The sequence below is a fragment of the Annulohypoxylon maeteangense genome, assembly GCF_022496945.1.
Source record: "Annulohypoxylon maeteangense strain CBS 123835 unplaced genomic scaffold GGS22scaffold_6, whole genome shotgun sequence".
NCBI classification, from domain to species: Eukaryota; Fungi; Ascomycota; class Sordariomycetes; order Xylariales; family Hypoxylaceae; genus Annulohypoxylon; species Annulohypoxylon maeteangense.
In genome coordinates, this window is record NW_025953253.1 from 273,650 (window position 1) to 291,951 (window position 18,302).

The following is an 18,302-nucleotide window of genomic DNA, read 5'->3' on the forward strand; positions in this document are numbered from 1 at the left end:
TCAAGAATCTCGGTCAAGAATGAGACTAGAATCGTGAAAAGATCCACCTGCTTATAGGGGTATCTCACGATGGCCAGGGATGGAAATTTTTGGGATCCAGATATGTTACCCTGGACCTGGTCCTCGGGCGAGATGGATCCAATAGAGCAAACAGGGATAAAAGGTGAGATGTCAATAGAAGAAGACAAAGACAAAGACCATCGTAGAAGAGATGGGATTTGAAAATTGATCGAATTAAAGCCATGGTGCTGGTGCTGGCTGTGTCCGCAAATCGATCCATGACTATGGTGGGTGGGAAAAGGTAATTGGAAAGAATGCACAAGACTTGTTTCCATGATGCTCAGATTTGTGTCCGGGGTCTAGAGATCGGGAACCCGTAAAATAAGATTTTTGGGGACCCAGTAAACAGGGGCTATCGTCCGGAACCCTTAGCCCTGGAAAGAGGTAGGGAGTTAGGCTTACGTACATTTGCGGAGCATCTTTTCCATCGATCGTATTGGCTGGTCACACTGGCCACACTGGCACTTACCGTCGGAAGGAGCGAACGCTTGAGAATCCCCTGAGCCCTGACATTATCCTTCGAGGTTAGGCGTTTCGATAGGTACTTTAGCTGCTTACATGTAGGTACTTTTGGGTGCCACTATCCACGAAGTACGTATAAATTTATGTATATTTACAAGAGAGATGTATCACCTCAACCTTGAACTCAAATGGCTAGGTAGTAAAACATATAGGTACATGATTGATATGTATCCTTTATTCAAGCTTCTTATTTATATTTATTCTTGATTACAGACACAAGTAACCCGGATATGAGGATTGATATGTCCAAACACCATTCAAACGTACTTGGAATATTAAAGTGCATCTTATAACGGGCAAGGACTAAGCGATTAGAAATCCATGGATGCTAGTCTAAAAGAACCGATCATCTAAGATCTGCAAGACCATAACGTTCGTGTCCGTGCCCGTGCTCGTGGCTTATTGCAGACAGTTTGGCTTGAGTTTGGCTTAGGGGTTTCTGGGGTTTGACTTAGCTTCCCGGGGAACTTGAAACTTTCCCATACGAACTGATCGAAAACCACCTGGCAGTGTGTAATGCAGTAATGCAGCTAATCATGATGTGGGAAAAGAACAAGAGCCAGTGAAGAGGGGGTTTTGTTCTGAAGCTTGCGGCCGTACCCATTATCTGGTATGCGTCTCAAGATAGGTATTGCATGATAGGTACCTCGCATGCTAATAGGGTACATACATACATCCTATATGTAACTACAATATAGGTGACTGAATGCTAAAGATTCCGATTTGACGCGGGAAAATTAAACCTGCACAACAGGTTCGTTAGCACAGAAATCGACCGGTTGATTGCATCTATGAAATCGGTAAAAATGATCCCAGTGTCATATCCATTCGGTGTTCTAAAAATCCAAGATAATCGCATGATTGCCCAAAATCCAGGTAGACGGTTCTAGCCCTCTCGCCCTGTCCAGAATGGTTATATCCGATCCATCTATGTACGCCCAGGCCATAGGTTTAGCCCCCATCCCTTTGGGGAAGCCTTGATCGACGCCCAGAAAGTGATATATGACAGGTCGCCTTACCTGGATGACGCCCCCAGCAGTCAACTGAACCGGCAGAACCGGTTACAGTTCACATCAATTTGTACCTACATATCATATGCATTGTAATTACATCTACGACTCAGCTGTATCCTCCTACGAGACATTATAGCCGCACGATGTGGAATCGGCATCTTGATTCTATAATCGAAGCTCGCATACCTAAAAAGATATTGAATCACAAATCTTGTCGACCAATGATTTATGTGATAGGGGCTCAGATCTCGTAGTTAATTTGTGTTTATTTCAATCGCGAGGTCCCCTGAGCTGTAGAACGTCGATCGAGGATAAGAATCTTCAAAATTCGCATCGATTCACTCTGCTTGGTCGTTAAGAATTGATAGCATGCATCGACAGTCTGCTGTGTACAGCGGTAATCTGATAGTATGTACCACCCCCCTAGTAAATATTAACTGTGTTACTACTAGGGTTCGCCGGCAATGTTTCCGTCTCCGATATAGAGTTACACGTGCTGAAGCTCTAAATGTGCCGTGTATTTGCCTTTGTGCCATAATAGGTACCTAACAACTAGGTACATACCAAGGGAAATATTTTATCATCGCAGTTCTTAGGTATTATCTTCCTAGAATGTCACTTAAAACTGTTTGAGCGATATTATGATAAATGCTGGTGTAATTCGAGTCGACCATGGTAGCTAGGTCCTAAAATGAGCGCTCATGTTCTGAATGCTGTGTGGGACGGATGCTTCTAGAAGATGATATGATCCAAGCAGCCAAGTAACTTTCAGGGGTTAGCTGACGATAAGGTTCGTTGTACGACGAGGAGTATAGCGGTTAGATGCGTGGTGACATCGTGTAACGTCTCACACTATTCACGACTGGGTCGCTGCTTCCAACACTACCTACCTAGGTAGTAGTATGTATACGGCATTCCATACCTAATACTCTACGTTTTCTCATTTTTGAACTTCAGCCTCATAACGGGCTAGTGATATGTAGGTAATCTTGGACATAGATGGTTATTGCAGTGAAAGGGAATGAATTGGCTCTTACTGTCGATTACTAAATATTAGGACTATCCGTGTAATCGAGAATCCAACATCTTAGGATCAAAGCTACCTGTTTAATCGATCTAGCCATGTTGTCACTCGACCTAAGAATCTACCTACTCTATTAAACTTTTCTTTTTCCACCCAGGCCCACGAAGGTTCTGGGACGACTTGGTTCGGTAGGTGATTCCTAGGACATCAATTCGCCTACAATCCCACTGACTATTCCTAGAAAGTAAGAATGAATTGAGAGGTAGGTTTAATGCTTCCACACGAACCGACACTCTGAACTGGGAATTTGGCTGTCTTGGCCTACAGCATAGTTGAGCTCGTTCTGGCCAAATGATATAAATGAGGCTTGCTGCACTATACATGGATATCCTGCACGTCTGTTTACGATCTAGGGTTTCCAGCACCAAGTCTTGCAATCGAGCCATATGCGGTTGGGGACTTTTGAGAAAGTTGTGGCACACCACGGTCGTGCGAATATTCGGTCACACAGCACGATAATTGAGAATCGTAAACCGATGGGCTGTGAAGACGATCTTTCTGTTAGTGGATCGGTATTTTCACTCTCGCCTAGCCGTCTATCATGAATTCTGTCGTGGATCAAAACGTGCAGTCGGAAAAAAGGGATTTTGCTTTGGCGAGAGGATACCTAGGCAAATTCAGGTTACCGGTGCAGGCTATACGACAATCTAGGAAATGATGCTGGAACTCGCATGTCGCCGGTTTCGTTTAGTTTCGTTTATACAGGCCCTCTCGGCCTGAGTGACACCGGAGGATCTATAACTATGGAGATATTAGCTAAGGTGTAGCATAAGATCGAAAGGTTTTCGGCCTAGATTCGTAACTATGGAAGTAAGGTGGCCAAGATCTTGAGTGCTCTATATTATGAATCCTAGTCATATTCGTCACCACGACTATCCGCTGTATGTAGGGGCATATGGCGGATGGAAAGCAAAATGCTTGATGCATATGCTGTCCATTAGATATGGATTGAAAAAGAAAAAGCCTTTGTGTCTAGGAGACATCCATGGCATCTGGGTTTAGTATCTGCGGTGAGGGATCCAAACTCGGGAAAGGGCTCCGCACGGCCAGACTCAACCCTTCATGGAAACAGCTGAAGAGGTAAAGATGCGTAGGTAATGGGTTCCGAGGTTGGGAATGCTCAATAACTTGTGATTGTGGCGAGATGATTGTAACTTATTAACTGAAGAGGCAGCGTCGGGGTCCAGAAGCAACCTCATCCTCATCGCTACCACAAAACCATATTGGATGCCTCATAAACGATGAGATATGGAATATTCCAGAGAGGCGAAGGGATTCATTTGACCAACGCATGAACTACGTTATCTTGACTGCTTTTGACTGACAACTAGGAACTTCCCCGGACGTCGGTACCATGATTGAATCCTAGTTGAATGAAACAATCAGATGCGCCAGTCATAATCGTAGTCATATCAGGCCTCGTAGGTGTTGAGCTGTTTCCACGTACCTTCGGCGCTTAAGGATACTACACAAAGTTTCAAGGTCAATAGAGGCGTAACCCGCAGCAGTCGATTACCTCTCCAGATACCTGGTTATGTCGGCCGTGACTCAGAATTACCGACATGAATAAGAAATCGTCAGTTCTGTACATTAGCTCGGAGAGTTGTATTTTTCAGCTACCTAGTATTCGATAATCTCCTTCTCGGGTAATGCGGCACCTAAGTTCGGAAGTTAGGGTGAATCGCGACAGCTGCAACATCGCACCCGTAGCCGGGGACTTGTGGCCGTACAATCGGGAGTGTCAAAGATTGACCAGTTAAAAAGACGTCAAGGTCTTTAGTGTGGTTATTCATAGATTCTATGATTGAGATTGATTGAGATTAATTGTCCCGTACATGCACAACTGATTAGATGACGTCTTTGACGTTACAATGCGTAATGATAGCCTTGATATTGAGGCTGATCAAGACGGCTTTTCCGTTGGAGGTTAATGATGATTGTTTCTCTTAAGACAATTAAAACAATTGGGATCGCGTTCACCGAGAGGTCTCCGACTAAGCACCAGCTAAGCACCAGCTAAGCTAACCGTTTTTCGCACCTCGTACCTATTATCGATAAAACCCCTTTCCCTCAATGGTCATAGCTTGTGGCGCAATAAGTAGATGTGTTCTTTTATGGGGAAGTATCCATGCGAAGTATTTTATGTTAGCGCACTAACTTGATAATAAGCTAGCTGGGTGGTGGTTACCATATTAATTTGGTGTGTTCAAAGATTTTACGATAACAGATTAGTTGAAACGGGTACAATTTTAAGAGGAATGGACGACCAACCAATTGAGGGCTCCAATTAGAAAACGACCGGGGGGTTCAGGCTTAGCAAAGACCAAAAACTTACCAGCCAACAATAATTCGCAGAAGTTCATAGGATCATAATGCAACCTCTCCTGCATTCGCTAGCCCTGGGCGCTTCCCGGCAACAGTTCCGCCTCCAACTTTTCTGATGAGGCTGAATCAATCTGATAAATCAGCTAATCCTAGTTTTTCAACGTCAACTCCTCTGTTCCATACGAGTACATGACCAGAATGTGATCAGAAGATCTGCGAAGCAATCATCAAAAAATTCGTCGGCATAATTCACGTGCGCTGCGCAGCACCTGTAAGGCCGCTATTGGGCCCGCCTGTTTTGTCCGAACATCATCCTAGTGATTGACCGACTTGGCTGACCCTGCGAGAGGGCGTAGGGTCTGCTTTTCGAAGTACCAACCCTTAACCATCGCGCCATCTGGGTCTCGCATGCTCTCTAGCCACTGAGGCTTCGGATCTTATCTTTTTCTTCGGCGGGATCTAGTTCTCCTCGATACGCGTTAATTTCTCACTGGCTCTCTTGACCGTTGGAACCGCTCGAGTAATCTCATCCCGAACACGCGAGCGTTCATCCAAACTACACTTGCGAGTTCCGACTCTCACTTTAATATATCAACTTAATCTACTATGGCGCCCACTTCAAGCATGAAATCCGTTCTCAACGCGCGGGGGACCCAGTTATCCCCCGGCGCAATCGCTGGGACAGTCATCGGCTGTGTTTTCGGAGGGAGCCTATTACTCATAGTCTTAGGCTTTCTCTACTTTCGATTCAGACGGAAGTCCAGGGAAGCCAGGTTGGCGGAGGAAATATTGCCGACTGAGAAATCCAACAGTGCCCATCGTAGGACTCTGTTCCCTATTCCGGGCTTCCTGCCTAGACAGACCCCTGCCACTCAAGAAAGTCACCCTCCTTCTCTTAAAGATGATATTGAAAGAGGTGTACCCACTTTGACTGATGGCTCGGAATTCCAGGGGCCACATACTTCTGGCTATAGGGACGACCTCATGAGGGATCATGAAACATATTATACGGAAAACTTCGGTCAGCAGCCTTTCCCACCAGGTATTGATTTCTCTCTTCCTGCTCAGCCGTCGCTTCCTACAACAACCAACGAACTGGGGAAAATTCTGCCTTTGGACAATGCTGCCCCAGCACAAGAAGCTGCCAATTCTAGTTATTATGACACTAGGATCTCCATGGATTCGGCTCCTGGCCAAGGACCGATACCACCGTCTAGACAGATGACCGAGCTTTATGAAGAACAGCTTAGACAATCACGCGAAGAACGTAGACGAAGCGGTTCCTTGACAAGTCGGATCTGGAGCAGCTTCAAGAGAAAACGATCTACGCACTCCTCGACTCACGGTACCAGCAGTCCTCAGTACTCAGCGTCACAGCAGTATTTCCCCAATTCGCCAGTTGCCAGCCCTATTGGCATCAAACCAGAGTCTGGATTTGAAGCAGCAGGAGGGAGCAATTCGCAGACGAAGATTCCGGGAAACCGGTTTTTCGAGGAACCCGGGGAGATGCCTGAAAACCCGAATATTTCAAGTAGTTCTATAGGCGGAAATAGGGATCAACAGCAACACAAGAAACAGAAACGAGGAGATTCGCGGTTTGACGAATTCCCTCTCAGGACTAGCTCAACAATTCGAGATACAACTGAGAAAGATCCGGAGCTACCCTCAGCTGCCCTTAGAAGCCGGGATTCCACTGACGGGTTACCTCACTCAGCTCAGCCACAATCCGAGACCCGGCCCCAAAGACTTATGAGCCCGGCCATCCCGGAACCTATGGAGTTGGATGAGACAGTCGAAGCTGTTCATAGACCATCTGTCTTCCAAGGCTCTCACTCTCCTCCTCTTCATCCAGAATCATTCGTGTCGCCGATGTCCATCATGCACCCATCTAACGCTGCCGAGAAGGCTGCCTACACCCACTTCCAAATGGAGAACTCTATGTCCCCTCCGACGTTTCCTACCTCGCCTCCCGCCATCGTTACCGACCAACCATCACAAGAGACATTCAACAACTTCGCTCAAGGCCCTCAAGACGACTTCGATGCCGATAGCTTCCTCGATATCCCTAGTGACGACGAACCCCGCCAGTCGGGAGAGTCATACGACTACTCAACTACACCGGGACATACACCAGGGCAGAGCTCCACGACGGACCATTCTATGGGGAGGACACCTGACACCCGCCTGACGGTATCCCCATCCCCGTACCCGGTAATACATGAGCATGTCAAGCCGGAACCAGAGTCGAGCTCGTCGCCAGAAGCCTCCAAACTATCACCCCAGTCACCCGTCCATATTTGCGAAGAATGTGGTCGATACTTCGATCAAGTGCACAAACTGAACCACCATAAACGGTATCATGACCGCAAACACGAATGTACTTACGAAGGTTGTGATAAGAGGTTCGGTACCAAGACACATCTCGATCGCCACATCAACGACAAGCATGTGAAGTCGAAGGCATACCACTGTATCGAGCCAACATGCCAATACTATAGGGGTGGCAAGGCCTTCCCGAGGAAGGATAACTGGAGGCGACACATGGTCAAGAAGCATGGGGCAACGGCGGGCGAACTCGAGATGATGGACGAGTCAATCGGATGAGAAGGCTATACCCAGTCGATTCGTCATTATACGACCAGTATATGTATCACAGACGACATGTATTCGAAGGTTCACCGAGGGTAACTATATGATGCCGTATGGTCTTAGGCGTTGATGGGAGAAGGATTCCAGTGCGGAAATCCGTCACGCCGACAGGACGCATTAACCATGGTGGAATTGGTATAAGGATACAAACTCTCCATCACTTTTATACTTCTACTTATGAGCAAGCCATCTGGCTTCCAAAGCCCGGTACGCCATACCTGTTGGAATAGGATACCGCCTTCAAGCTTATTCCAATCTACAACGACGAACCTTCGTTTCTATACTTTACGATCTTTCGACATTCGATACACTCGTTCATGCACATAAGGATATATTTGGTAATAGCATTCGGGACATATAGGAGCAAGCGAAAGCGAAGTCGGAACCTTCTTTGGGCTGGTCACTGTAATAAAGCAATGGCGCTAGCGGTTTTTGTCAAGAGATATCAATGTATTTCAACAGATGCGATATGGGTTTTTAGTTCTCACGAATACAGCTAAGAGGCCAGGATAAAACGGTTGGATAGAAGCTCTTGCAATCTACAACACGAATCTTTTTTCGAGTCTATTCCTATTTTCTATTGGTTGTGAGCTCGAGGTTATCACACTTTTTAACCATCTATGTAATATTTCATAATTATGCCCGGTTACTAATAGCCCAGTTAGATGAGCAAGTCCTGAGGAGCGACATCCAGGGAGAACAAACGAAGTTAAATACAAGTAACAAGGCCCTAGCGTTTCTATCTTACAACCTGTTTCTCTACCAAGGTTTATTCTCGTATTCTCACTCCTGAGAATCTCTCAACTAATATTTCCTCTTTACGGTGGAAATCGCGAGAGCCAAGCAAAAGCTAAGCTTCAGACATACCCGCAAGCTCGAAGATGCGACGATGCGTCCCGGTGTTTGTGGGGTTTTGGAGCAGGGGTACCAGGCGCCCTCAAAACGGTCGCAACCCCTGCCGCGAAACACGGAGAGGCTCAAAAGTCTGCCAATTCGGTGTCAGGATTCCCAACTCTCTCACAAACGCGGTCTTGAATTCTTCGAACGGCTGCTACCTCGCTGGCCTGCTTACCTGATAAATACGTGTTTTCGGCGCATATTTGACTACATACAAAGACCAATCCGATTTTAGCACCGCCTCCCGCGAATAGCTACAGCCTTGCTAAAGTTCCTCTTTCTTGGCGGGGTCTCTTCTAGATCTCTTGGCTTGCTGAATTGAAGTCTTTGCTGGGGACTTTGGTTGGCTTAAAACTTAGCTAAAGGCTTGGGTGCGCCGTTTGGGTAAATGCCAAGATTGCTTGTTTGATCTCCGCGATCCTAAGCTGCCAAGAAGTCGAGCATCATAATGGATCGCAATATTCTCCTTACTGTGATGTACGGTACTCTAAAACCTCGCGAGTGCGGATGAGGTTTATTCGTTTCTTCTTCTTTCCTTCTTCTCTTATTCCTTTCTCTAAGCTCTAGACGAGTCTCAATTAATTGATTTTTTGTTGTTTTTTCATTCCTGCATGTCTGCCTTTCCCTTCTTCGGACCCGCATCTCCCTTTTCTTTAATCCTTCTCAGTAATCAGGATGTTGACCGTCCGTTCGTTGTCGCTGCTAGCCCTCGGCCTGCTAAGCGCCGTGGAAGCATTGCCACAAAACAGAAATAAGGCCGGCAAGAAGAAGGGCCAGGCTACGACGGCTTTCCAACAGGCTCAGCAGATAGCGCAGGGTGTGTCGAAGGCCACGGATGGCAGCATGATCTTGGATACCACGGCCATGGTGAAGTACGTCTGGCTCTTACCCTATTAAAAACACCCCAAACTAACAACCCCCAGCGGCCTCCCTCTACGCTTCAAAGTCTCCGCCCCAGCAGACCAATTCACCGCAGCCTCCGGCGTAACCGGCGGCGCCCAAGCCGCCAACGCGACCGGGACCCTGGGCCTAAACGTGCTCCTGCACGGCGACGGCGGGCAATCCTTCTTCGACTTCCCGAACCAAGCCGTGCAGAACGGCCTCGCGGGCGTCGCCGTGCTAGCCCCAGACCCGAACCTCTTCTGGGGCGGCGGCTCCGGGCTCGACCGAACCGACGGCGTCGCGCACTCGCAAGCAGTCGCGGACCTGATCTCCAGCGTAATGCCCAAAGTCCTCGCCTTCGACGCGAACAAAGTCAGTTTCACAGGCGTATCGGGCGGCTCGCTGCTGCTATCAGGCTTTTTAATGCCGGGGCACATGGCGCAGTTCGCGTCCGCAGGCCAGACATCACAAGTCCTGCTGAACTGCGGCGGATTGACGCCCCAAGTCGCCGTATCCGCCGCGAACGCCGCCGCGCTAGCGACTACGCGCGTGCATTTCCAGAGCACACAGCAGGAGCTCACGTTACTGCAGCCGGAACTGCCGAAGGCGATACAGGCGTACGAGAAGATCGTGTCGGGGGCGGGGTTGAACGCGGCTGCGATCGGGGCGCTGCAGACCGTGGATAACTCGCCGAACGGGGGGCACTGCGCGTTCGACGAGCAGGGGTTCGTGAGCGGGGTCCAGCTTATGGCGAATTCGTTCTCGGCCGTCATGCAAGGCGGGAATGGGGTTTTGGCTGGGACGAATGTGAATGTGTTGAACCCGGCGCCTGGGAATGAGAATTTGAAGTTCTCGGGCGCTGCGTAGGGAAGGGATGGGAAGGGATGGGATGGGAAGGTGATGTGCAGGGTTTGTAGATGAAAAGAAATAAATAAATAAAGATAAATAATGAATTATATCGATGGAAATAATTGATTCCTCCTGTGATATTGCCATATTTCTATCCACGCAAGCGAGGAGAAGCGCCTTCTCGAGCATCTAAGGTCACTGTCAGTAGCCACGGATATCAGGCTTAGATACTAATTCGTTCAATAAAAGAAATCTAATAAAATCTCCGTTTTCCATAAGTTTTGCCCGTGATGTATGTAACCCATTCCTAGTTGATCAAGTCATAAATGCACAATATGGTATCCAGGGCACCAGACGCCGTATTCATAAAAATCCCTCCGAAATGAGACAACGCTGCAGGCCCAAACGAACGACAGTGGCTTTCTTCGTAGTTACTCCTCTTCGCTAACATCGCTTTCCTGTGCATTATCAACTTCGCCTAGTTCGGCCATCAAAGCAGCTTCAAGATCCATCTCATCGTCCAGAGCGGTCTCGTCGGCATCGATAGACTGTTGTCCCACGTCTTCCATTTCTTCATCCTCCTCTTCCTCTTCATCCCCGTTGAATTGTGGCTTCTGTCGGAAAGAACTGGTCTCCTGCATCTGGCGGTTGATCGGGCTAGGTAGCGTAAAGTGCTCCATGTTATCATCGTCGTCATCTTCGCCATCGGCATCGTCATTCTCTCCCTCCTCTTCTCGCTCGAAATCGTTAAATGACCGGATGCCAAATATGTTGCCGGGTGAGAAGTTTTGTCTCGTGTCTCGTGCCTGACCACCCGGGTTCTCGATAGTGAGGCCAAGATCGTCGTCTGAGCTTTCCTCTTCCTCGTCTGCCGAGGCTTTACTTGGTTTGGTGGCGGCTATAGGTTTCGGGGGCGGTTTCTTCTCGGGCATGGCCAAAGCTGGCTTCTCCTCAGCTTTCTTCGCTTTCGGCGGTTGTTTTCGCGGTTTAGATGTTGTCTTTTTCTCTTCGTTGCTCGCTTTCGTGGACTTTTTGCTACCATTCGTCGGGCCTGTGGCCTTAGCACTGCTACTACTGCTATGACCCTCAAGCTGGGGGAATTCTCGTCGTAGGCTCTCGGCATCGCTAGATGGCGTTTGTACCAGGTTCATATTGAACATAGAGTCTACCTTATGGAGAACAAAGACTTCGCGCGCGGCGTCGAAGATCAACACATATTTGCTATCCTCGACACCCCGGGTTCCTTTATACTGGTAGCGACCGCCGTCATCCTGGAACGAGAGGTCATACGAAGGGGCACTCTTCTTGGAGGACGAAGATGTCTGTTTTATTCGTGCTTGGGAGGGCGCTGTGGGTGATGACAAAGACGGCTTATGATTATCTATAGTGAGCCAGTCATTAGACATGTCCACATATTCAAAACAGAAAAGCGACAGGGGCGATGAAATAAGGTGACCAACATCTTACGCCAGTAAGAATCTCCTTTGAGTCTTTACCCAGTAGAGCATCGCTCAAAACGACGGGATATTTGCCGGCTTTCGTGGGATCGACTATCCCCGCCGCGAGGGACGTCATGGTTCTATCCGTCAATCCGGTCAATTACCGGTCGGGTTCGGTATATCTTATTTGAAACTAGAATCTAATTGTACTGAGATAAAAGTAGAAAGTTGAGGGTTCCGAAAATGAAGAGAATGTAGAGGCGTGTAGGAAGTTAGTTCAAGTATATCGTCGAAGGATGAATGGCGAATGGCGAATGGTGAATGTGAAAAGGGAAGATCCATGGATGTAACTTGACAAGGCGGGCGGCTGAACAGGGCGGAAGGCAGAGGGCGGCTTCTAGAGGTTAGGCGAGAACCTACTAGGTAATCAAGACGCTGATCTCTCTTACGTAATCCGAATAGTCTTGGCACTGTGCATATATATATTCCGTACTGTATGAAGCCGTTTTGAGACAGGTACGTCTCCCATCTCCCCCTCCCCCCTTTTTTTTCTTCACCATTTCTAGATTCTCTGTGTCTTCTATCATGTCACATATCATATTGTATGCCCATCAAATAATCCCGCCATCATTATAGGTTACCCTTTGTTCCCTACGGCTAAGTGATTCTTAGCATCGTGAAGATGTCTACTTCATTACCTACATCATAGGAGACATCGCGTCGAGGATTTGAATCAATCAAGTACCTGTGTTTTTATAGTAATGATAACAAAAGCTTCGCAGGTTGCCTGTCCAGGACCTCAATTTTTTCTATTCGAATATCAACTAGGTAAGCAGTTTATCATCATTATCCCCTCATTTCCCTAGGTATCTTTTCTTTCTATGAGCCTCATGTCCTAGTTTAATCAGTTGTGTAGAATGCTTACGTTAATACGTACCTAGTAGCTAAGCAGGCAGAGAAACAACTAATTGCCGACTTCATATGCAGGCTCTGTAGAATTGCATAATGCATCGCCATTCGGGAGGTACAAAGCAAGGATAATTAATTAGGATGTCTTCCGATGGGAAGTATGTATCATCTACAACGTGACGGTGGCTTGCACTACAAGTTGCCTCGTTGATATTTCGACCTATCAGCAATAGTCACGAGGAATACCTGGTAGGTAATCATAACATCTTATATCTTCGATGCCGGGATACTACACCACGGGTAGATACGGTAAGTATTCACCTACATTATCACCATGCTTCTGCATATCGTCTCCCCCCCAAATCCGCTCCCCTTTCTATGCTCGGTGCCTATATGACGAAAGTACCTAGCGTTTACTACTCTGATAACACATTGCATCGGAGCAATTTCTTTTTCAAAACTATACACGATCGTCCGGATCTACCAAGGACATGACATGCATCGATTACAAGTAGATATCATGAAATCATGACAAGGCTGCGGTGGCGTTCCAGGGAAGTGGGATGTGATGGTGGGATGTACAAGCCGAAATTACCTCGCATGCGATGGGTTCCAAGGACCGGGGAATGTGTGGTCACCGTCCTGCATACGAGTAAGCAGTTGGACTGTTGGAGTATAAATGGTCTATCCCCTCTAGCTTGAGGCTAATATTATCTCGCACCATAAATTTCACGTTCAGGAGAGTACATTTACCGAAATAATTATACCATGTAACATTATTTATCATGCCTCCTAACCCTACAGAAACGCTCTACCAAGAAATCCACGATAGCTTGGAAGATTGTTGTTTCTCGAAAAAGAAATTTCTACCGGAAAAGGCATTCGGGGACCTGTTAACTAGCGATAGGATCAAAAGGATATTGTCATATACAAGACCGCTTAGTAAGATCCTTCAGAGTAAGAGTATGTATAAATGGATACGGAGATTCATATATACAGCGTTCCCTCGAATATGGCGACAGGGACCAAGCGAACAGGCTTCTAATTCTTCTGAATTAGCCCTTATAGAATACATTGAGGAGCATGCAACGCGTGTCTTTGCTATTCTTGTCTACTCAAGACTTGTCGATAAGGCATTTACGTTGAAAAAGCATGGCTTTATGGACAAGTATCTCCCCATTCAGATGGGGCCCGGAAAGGCCACAACTTTCCATCTTCTCGCAGATGATGCAGCCCTAAAGTGGTTTGAAAACTGGAAAGCATCTGAGATAGCATCGTTCCAAAACGCACAGTGGCTTTTCCTTGCCCCAGTATTCACTGAGCAGTCAGTTCTGGAGCAACCTGATGACACGTGCCCGTTACCCTTCATCAGTTACGACACTACTCAAGATGCAGGGAGCTTTGGTAGAATTCATAAGGCTCGCATTCATAGCAGCCATATCAAGGGCTTCCAACTAGACAAGGTAAGTCAGTAATCCTACCAAGTTGGAATATGACATTTAATAGCTTTCTGATAGGACTCTACGGTAGCTATCAAAGAGCTTCACGCAGTCAGTATTTCCGACAGAGCCTATGAACTCGAAATGGACGCTCTCGAGCTAGCTAGATGCTTAAACCATGACCATCTAGTCAAGTTTATCTCAGGGTTCGAGACGTACAGAAAGCACTATCTGATGTTCCAATGGGTTGGTGGGGGAAATCTACGCAATTTTTGGGAGACCCATTCATGGCAGCGTAGTGAGCATTTGATATCATGGGCCCTTGAGCAAATGAGAGGCGTTTCCATGGGCCTAGAAAAGCTGCATGGGTTCAATTCTCAGAGGAACTGCCGTCACGGGGATTTGAAGCCCGAAAACATTCTTGTCTCAGAGAGATCGGGTGAATATGGAGTCCTCCAGATTGCTGACATGGGGTCAGCTAAGATCCACTCGGTCCCAACGAGCCTCAGACAGGTAGGGACGACATCGCTCGCCGGCACAATTCGATACCAGCCCCCTGAGGTACAAACGACCATTTCAGGAAAGAGATCACGGGCGTATGACATTTGGTCCATGGGTTGCATTCTACTCGAACTCACCATCTGGCTCCTCCACGGGCCGAACGGGCTGAATGAATTCAACGAATCCTTTGATAACATGACTCAACCATTTTTCCGTGTCGATCAGGAACACAATCTATTGCAAGCTAATGTCAATAAGTGGATAGAGCATCTACGAGAAACTTGCCTCGGTGACTCTGAAGATAGATGCGTGAGTCGAGCATTAAGGGACCTTCTTGGCTTTATCAACGACCAAATCCTGATTGAGAATGATGGCGTAGAGAACGACATGGAATCCAACGATACCAAACGCCAAAACACTTCAGATCCAGGAACACTAGACATTGTGATCACCCGAGCAACAACTCGGCGGAAGAATGGATCACAGCAGCGGAGGGCCAACATTTCAGATGTTGCGGCAACGCTCACAAACATTCGAGCGAACGTGGAAGTAAATTATCTTTACAACGAGGAAGCAGCGACCACAGAAGCCTCAAAGAGCATATTGAAGAGTTTAGAGCTTAAGGAGGAATTGAAGAACGAACAGAAGCTAAAGCCGAATTGGCCCAACCACCGATTAGCGAGGCCACAACAGCAAATTGCAGGACCAGAGGTAAGCATGACCTACAACCACCAATATATGAGGATTATAGGCATGCTAACGTTGCATTGGAAACTTTTCTAGGATGTAAGTCCCTATCCATTCATCATTTCAGAACTATCTCATATCTTCTACGTCTCTTAGCACTCATATATTTCGGATATTACTAACCTGTGGGTTTATACAGCCAGTAAGTTACCCAAGACGAATAATTTAAACACATCTATTATCCCCAGACTGACGAGACCTCCTCTTTGCCTAAATGTAGTATGTAAGTACATAATGTTCCGCCCCCACGATGGTAACCTATTGAGACTAAAATTTTAACTCGCTGTAGTCGGTAAGTAGCAGGTTCTCCATCCTTCTCAAGCATTTATAGAACACTAACTGGGTTCTCCTAGCTTGTGAGTTTCTTAGAGATACCTGCGGACTAATTTATTAGCACTAATATAGAATTCGAATCTTTGTTTTGTAGCTGGTAAGTTTTCAAGCCCCTCGGAGATCTCCTATTGGCGCTGATATGTCTACTCTAGCCCGTATGTTTTTTCAGCTAAGCATTCTGGATGCCTCCATGCCCTTCTAGGAGCTAGTGCTAACAAATAACAACAGTTATCAGACACATGGGAATTTTGCAATGATAACATCTTCGCAAGAGACCTTTTCAGAACCTTAACTTCAACGGCTATGAAAGATGACTTCCTCAAGAATCCAGAGACCCAAAACTCGCCGCCGCTCTGTGATAACTGCGGGAACATTTTCCGCGATGGGTTTTCATTTACTCTCGGTAATTCCACCCAACGCTGCGGTCTTTGTCAAGTCTTGTCTCCATATTTGAATGATTACATTCAGACCCTCGACGAGAAAGCCCGCAGAAATGCCCAGATTGTGCGGATAGGCTCATCTTTGGCAACGACTTCGACAGCAACGGCGATACTCTCTATCGTCGTTGGCCCAGGCGAGTGCAATGTTCAGATTCATCCAGACGTACCCAGTGTGCTAACCCCCTCTAAGGCTTTTCCAATATCCCTTCACACATTCAGAGAGGTTTCCCCTACTTGGTGAAATCTCGAAGCACAACTCAAGAACAATTATTCAAGCACTGGCTCGATGACTGCGACAAGAGACATGAAAATACCTGCAAGCCGGATTTTGTGCAAAAACGTCCAACAAGGTTGGTTTATGTTGGTGCCTCATCAAAAGAGTTGAAGCTACTTGATTCAGATACTTCGGGTCGTGACTCGGAGGATGACCGCTATATCGCCTTGTCGCATCGTTGGGGCGATCCAACAAATACACTTTTCTGCACAACTTCAAATATTGAAAGCTTGAAGAGATCTATTAACTACTACGATCTTCCGAAGAATTTTCAAGACGCAGTGACAGTGACACGAGGTCTCGGCATCAAGTATCTTTGGATTGATTCCCTTTGTATCATTCAAGGGGATGGAGGGGACTTCGATACGGAGTCTAGGCTCATGGAAGACTATTATAGCGGTGCATACTGTACAATCTCTGCAAGCTCTGCCGACGAATCAACATCTGGGTTCCTCGACAGTCTGTCCACAACTAGGGACACGGTCAGACAATGCCATGTACTCCAGAGCCATCAAGGGTCCTCCAGCTCCGAATCGACCTTTTACGTATGCAACAATATCGATAACTTTGCCCGTGATGTCGAGGAGAGTCCCCTTAGCAAGCGCGGCTGGGTATTCCAGGAACGAGCGCTCTCGAGACGTACCATACATTTCACCAAAACTCAGGTCTATTGGGAATGCGGCTTCGGAGTGCGCTGCGAGACCATGAGTAGGCTTTTCAAGTGAGTTTTCTAATTTTCCAAATACGTTACTACCTCTAAATCTATATCGCGCAGCCGGAGGTCGTCATTCCTATCCGATCCTGATTTCCCACGTTCTGCAAAGCAATATTATAGGGGCATGCGAATCGAATTCTTCCAGTACATCTACTCAAAGTACTCCAATCTTAGTTTCTCATACGAAACAGATCGATCGGTGGCCATGTTCGGGCTTGAGCGACGACTGGCGAGGGTCTATGGTGTGCAAGCAAGATATGGCATCCTGGACAAGACTTTTCTTCACAGAAGCCTTCTTTGGCGGATAGCGGATACCGGGAGGCCACTACGCAAAATTGATTACAAAAATAGCCACAGAGTTCCTTCGTGGTCTTGGATGGCGGTCATGGGCCCGATCAAGTACATGGACGCCCCATTTGAGCTAATGGATTGGGACGTCGACATAAAATCGCCTTTCGAGGACCCCTCCCCGGAAAAAGATCCACAACTGGTTCCCAACTACATGGTACCGGCAAGAGACGTCTTGCAGGAGGTAGATCCAAGAAGCCTGATATATGATCGACCCGAATATAAAAACCTGCATGAAGGCAACGATCCGGTTCAAAGTAAGCTAAAATGTGTCATCGTCGGGCGGGAAAAAAGGGAAAGCGAGGAGGCTCCCCAGGATCTTTATGTCCTTCTTATCATCCCCACAGATATCTCTAAACACGATTGTACCGATTACGAGAGGATCGGTGTCGCTCGCATCACCGGAGATGACATCGATCTTGAGGGAAAGGTGACCAATGTGCGAATTGTTTAGTACGGATATAAGTATATATGGGGTAAGCTTCTCTTACATATTTCCCCCTGCTTCTTCTGCTTCTTGAGTAATTCAGAAGTTTGTTGCTGATGTAGTGTTTAGTGGGGGGCTTTGAAGGGGTAAATTTGTGGGTTTGAGCTAAGTCGCATCCAGTAAGCGTGACTACCCTTCATGGTATAGCGTTAGTGGAGCGAGGCTTTTAGCGGCGGACGGGCGTGCTTATGGAAATCAAAGATGTGGCGTGGCGTGGCGTGGCGTAGGCTGCTTTGATTCGGAGTTATCCATTCTAATTGCCCATGGATCCCCATCATCATTTACTTTCCCACTGAACTACCTATGTAAGATCAGTGTAGTCTTAGATGGATGCACATGAATATACACTCGTTTCCATCCAAGCAACAATACAGTATTGGTTTTGAAAA

General features: G+C 47.0%; 4 protein-coding genes across 4 annotated transcripts; 3 read left to right on the forward strand and 1 right to left on the reverse strand.

The window, feature by feature from the left end:
• The first annotated feature begins 5,092 nt into the window (after positions 1-5,092).
• GGS22DRAFT_159526 (uncharacterized protein) lies at positions 5,093-8,217 on the forward strand. The gene has a single exon (XM_047960798.1). The coding sequence runs from the start codon at positions 5,611-5,613 to the stop codon at positions 7,606-7,608; it is 1,998 nt and encodes a 665-aa protein (XP_047819817.1). The 5' UTR covers positions 5,093-5,610; the 3' UTR covers positions 7,609-8,217.
• Positions 8,218-8,970: 753 nt separating this feature from the next.
• On the forward strand, positions 8,971-10,389 carry GGS22DRAFT_159528 (uncharacterized protein). The gene is made up of 2 exons (XM_047960799.1): positions 8,971-9,422; positions 9,474-10,389. Exons 1-2 carry the CDS (start codon positions 9,226-9,228, stop codon positions 10,297-10,299), a joined length of 1,023 nt encoding a protein of 340 aa, XP_047819818.1. The 5' UTR covers positions 8,971-9,225; the 3' UTR covers positions 10,300-10,389.
• GGS22DRAFT_159529 (RNA polymerase II transcription elongation factor-domain-containing protein) lies at positions 10,390-12,044 on the reverse strand. Its single transcript, XM_047960800.1, has 2 exons — positions 11,742-12,044; positions 10,390-11,662 (listed from the first exon to the last, which is right to left on the reverse strand). The coding sequence occupies exons 1-2, from the start codon at positions 11,854-11,856 to the stop codon at positions 10,713-10,715; spliced, it is 1,065 nt and encodes a 354-aa protein (XP_047819819.1). The 5' UTR covers positions 11,857-12,044; the 3' UTR covers positions 10,390-10,712.
• Positions 12,045-13,353: 1,309 nt separating this feature from the next.
• GGS22DRAFT_159532 (uncharacterized protein) lies at positions 13,354-18,281 on the forward strand. Its single transcript, XM_047960801.1, has 7 exons — positions 13,354-13,592; positions 13,689-14,092; positions 14,147-15,280; positions 15,878-16,223; positions 16,280-17,084; positions 17,139-17,902; positions 17,983-18,281. Exons 1-6 carry the CDS (start codon positions 13,415-13,417, stop codon positions 17,878-17,880), a joined length of 3,609 nt encoding a protein of 1,202 aa, XP_047819820.1. The 5' UTR covers positions 13,354-13,414; the 3' UTR covers positions 17,881-17,902; positions 17,983-18,281.
• Positions 18,282-18,302: the final 21 nt, after the last annotated feature.

What these genes read in the sequence shown, in the direction of transcription:
- GGS22DRAFT_159532 (XM_047960801.1), top strand. Translation starts at nt 13,415, where the DNA reads ATGCCTCCTAACCCTACAGAAACGCTCTACCAAGAAATCCACGATAGC. An exon ending in TAAGATCCTTCAGAGTAAGA is followed by an intron (nt 13,593 to 13,688) that starts GTATGTATAAAT and finishes CTTCTGAATTAG; the next exon opens with CCCTTATAGAATACATTGAG. An exon ending in CTCTATCGTCGTTGGCCCAG is followed by an intron (nt 16,224 to 16,279) that starts GCGAGTGCAATG and finishes ACCCCCTCTAAG; the next exon opens with GCTTTTCCAATATCCCTTCA.
- GGS22DRAFT_159526 (XM_047960798.1), top strand. Translation starts at nt 5,611, where the DNA reads ATGGCGCCCACTTCAAGCATGAAATCCGTTCTCAACGCGCGGGGGACC.
- GGS22DRAFT_159529 (XM_047960800.1), bottom strand. Translation starts at nt 11,856, where the DNA reads ATGACGTCCCTCGCGGCGGGGATAGTCGATCCCACGAAAGCCGGCAAA. An exon ending in GATTCTTACTGGCGTAAGAT is followed by an intron (nt 11,663 to 11,741) that starts GTTGGTCACCTT and finishes GGCTCACTATAG; the next exon opens with ATAATCATAAGCCGTCTTTG.
- GGS22DRAFT_159528 (XM_047960799.1), top strand. Translation starts at nt 9,226, where the DNA reads ATGTTGACCGTCCGTTCGTTGTCGCTGCTAGCCCTCGGCCTGCTAAGC. An exon ending in GATACCACGGCCATGGTGAA is followed by an intron (nt 9,423 to 9,473) that starts GTACGTCTGGCT and finishes AACAACCCCCAG; the next exon opens with CGGCCTCCCTCTACGCTTCA.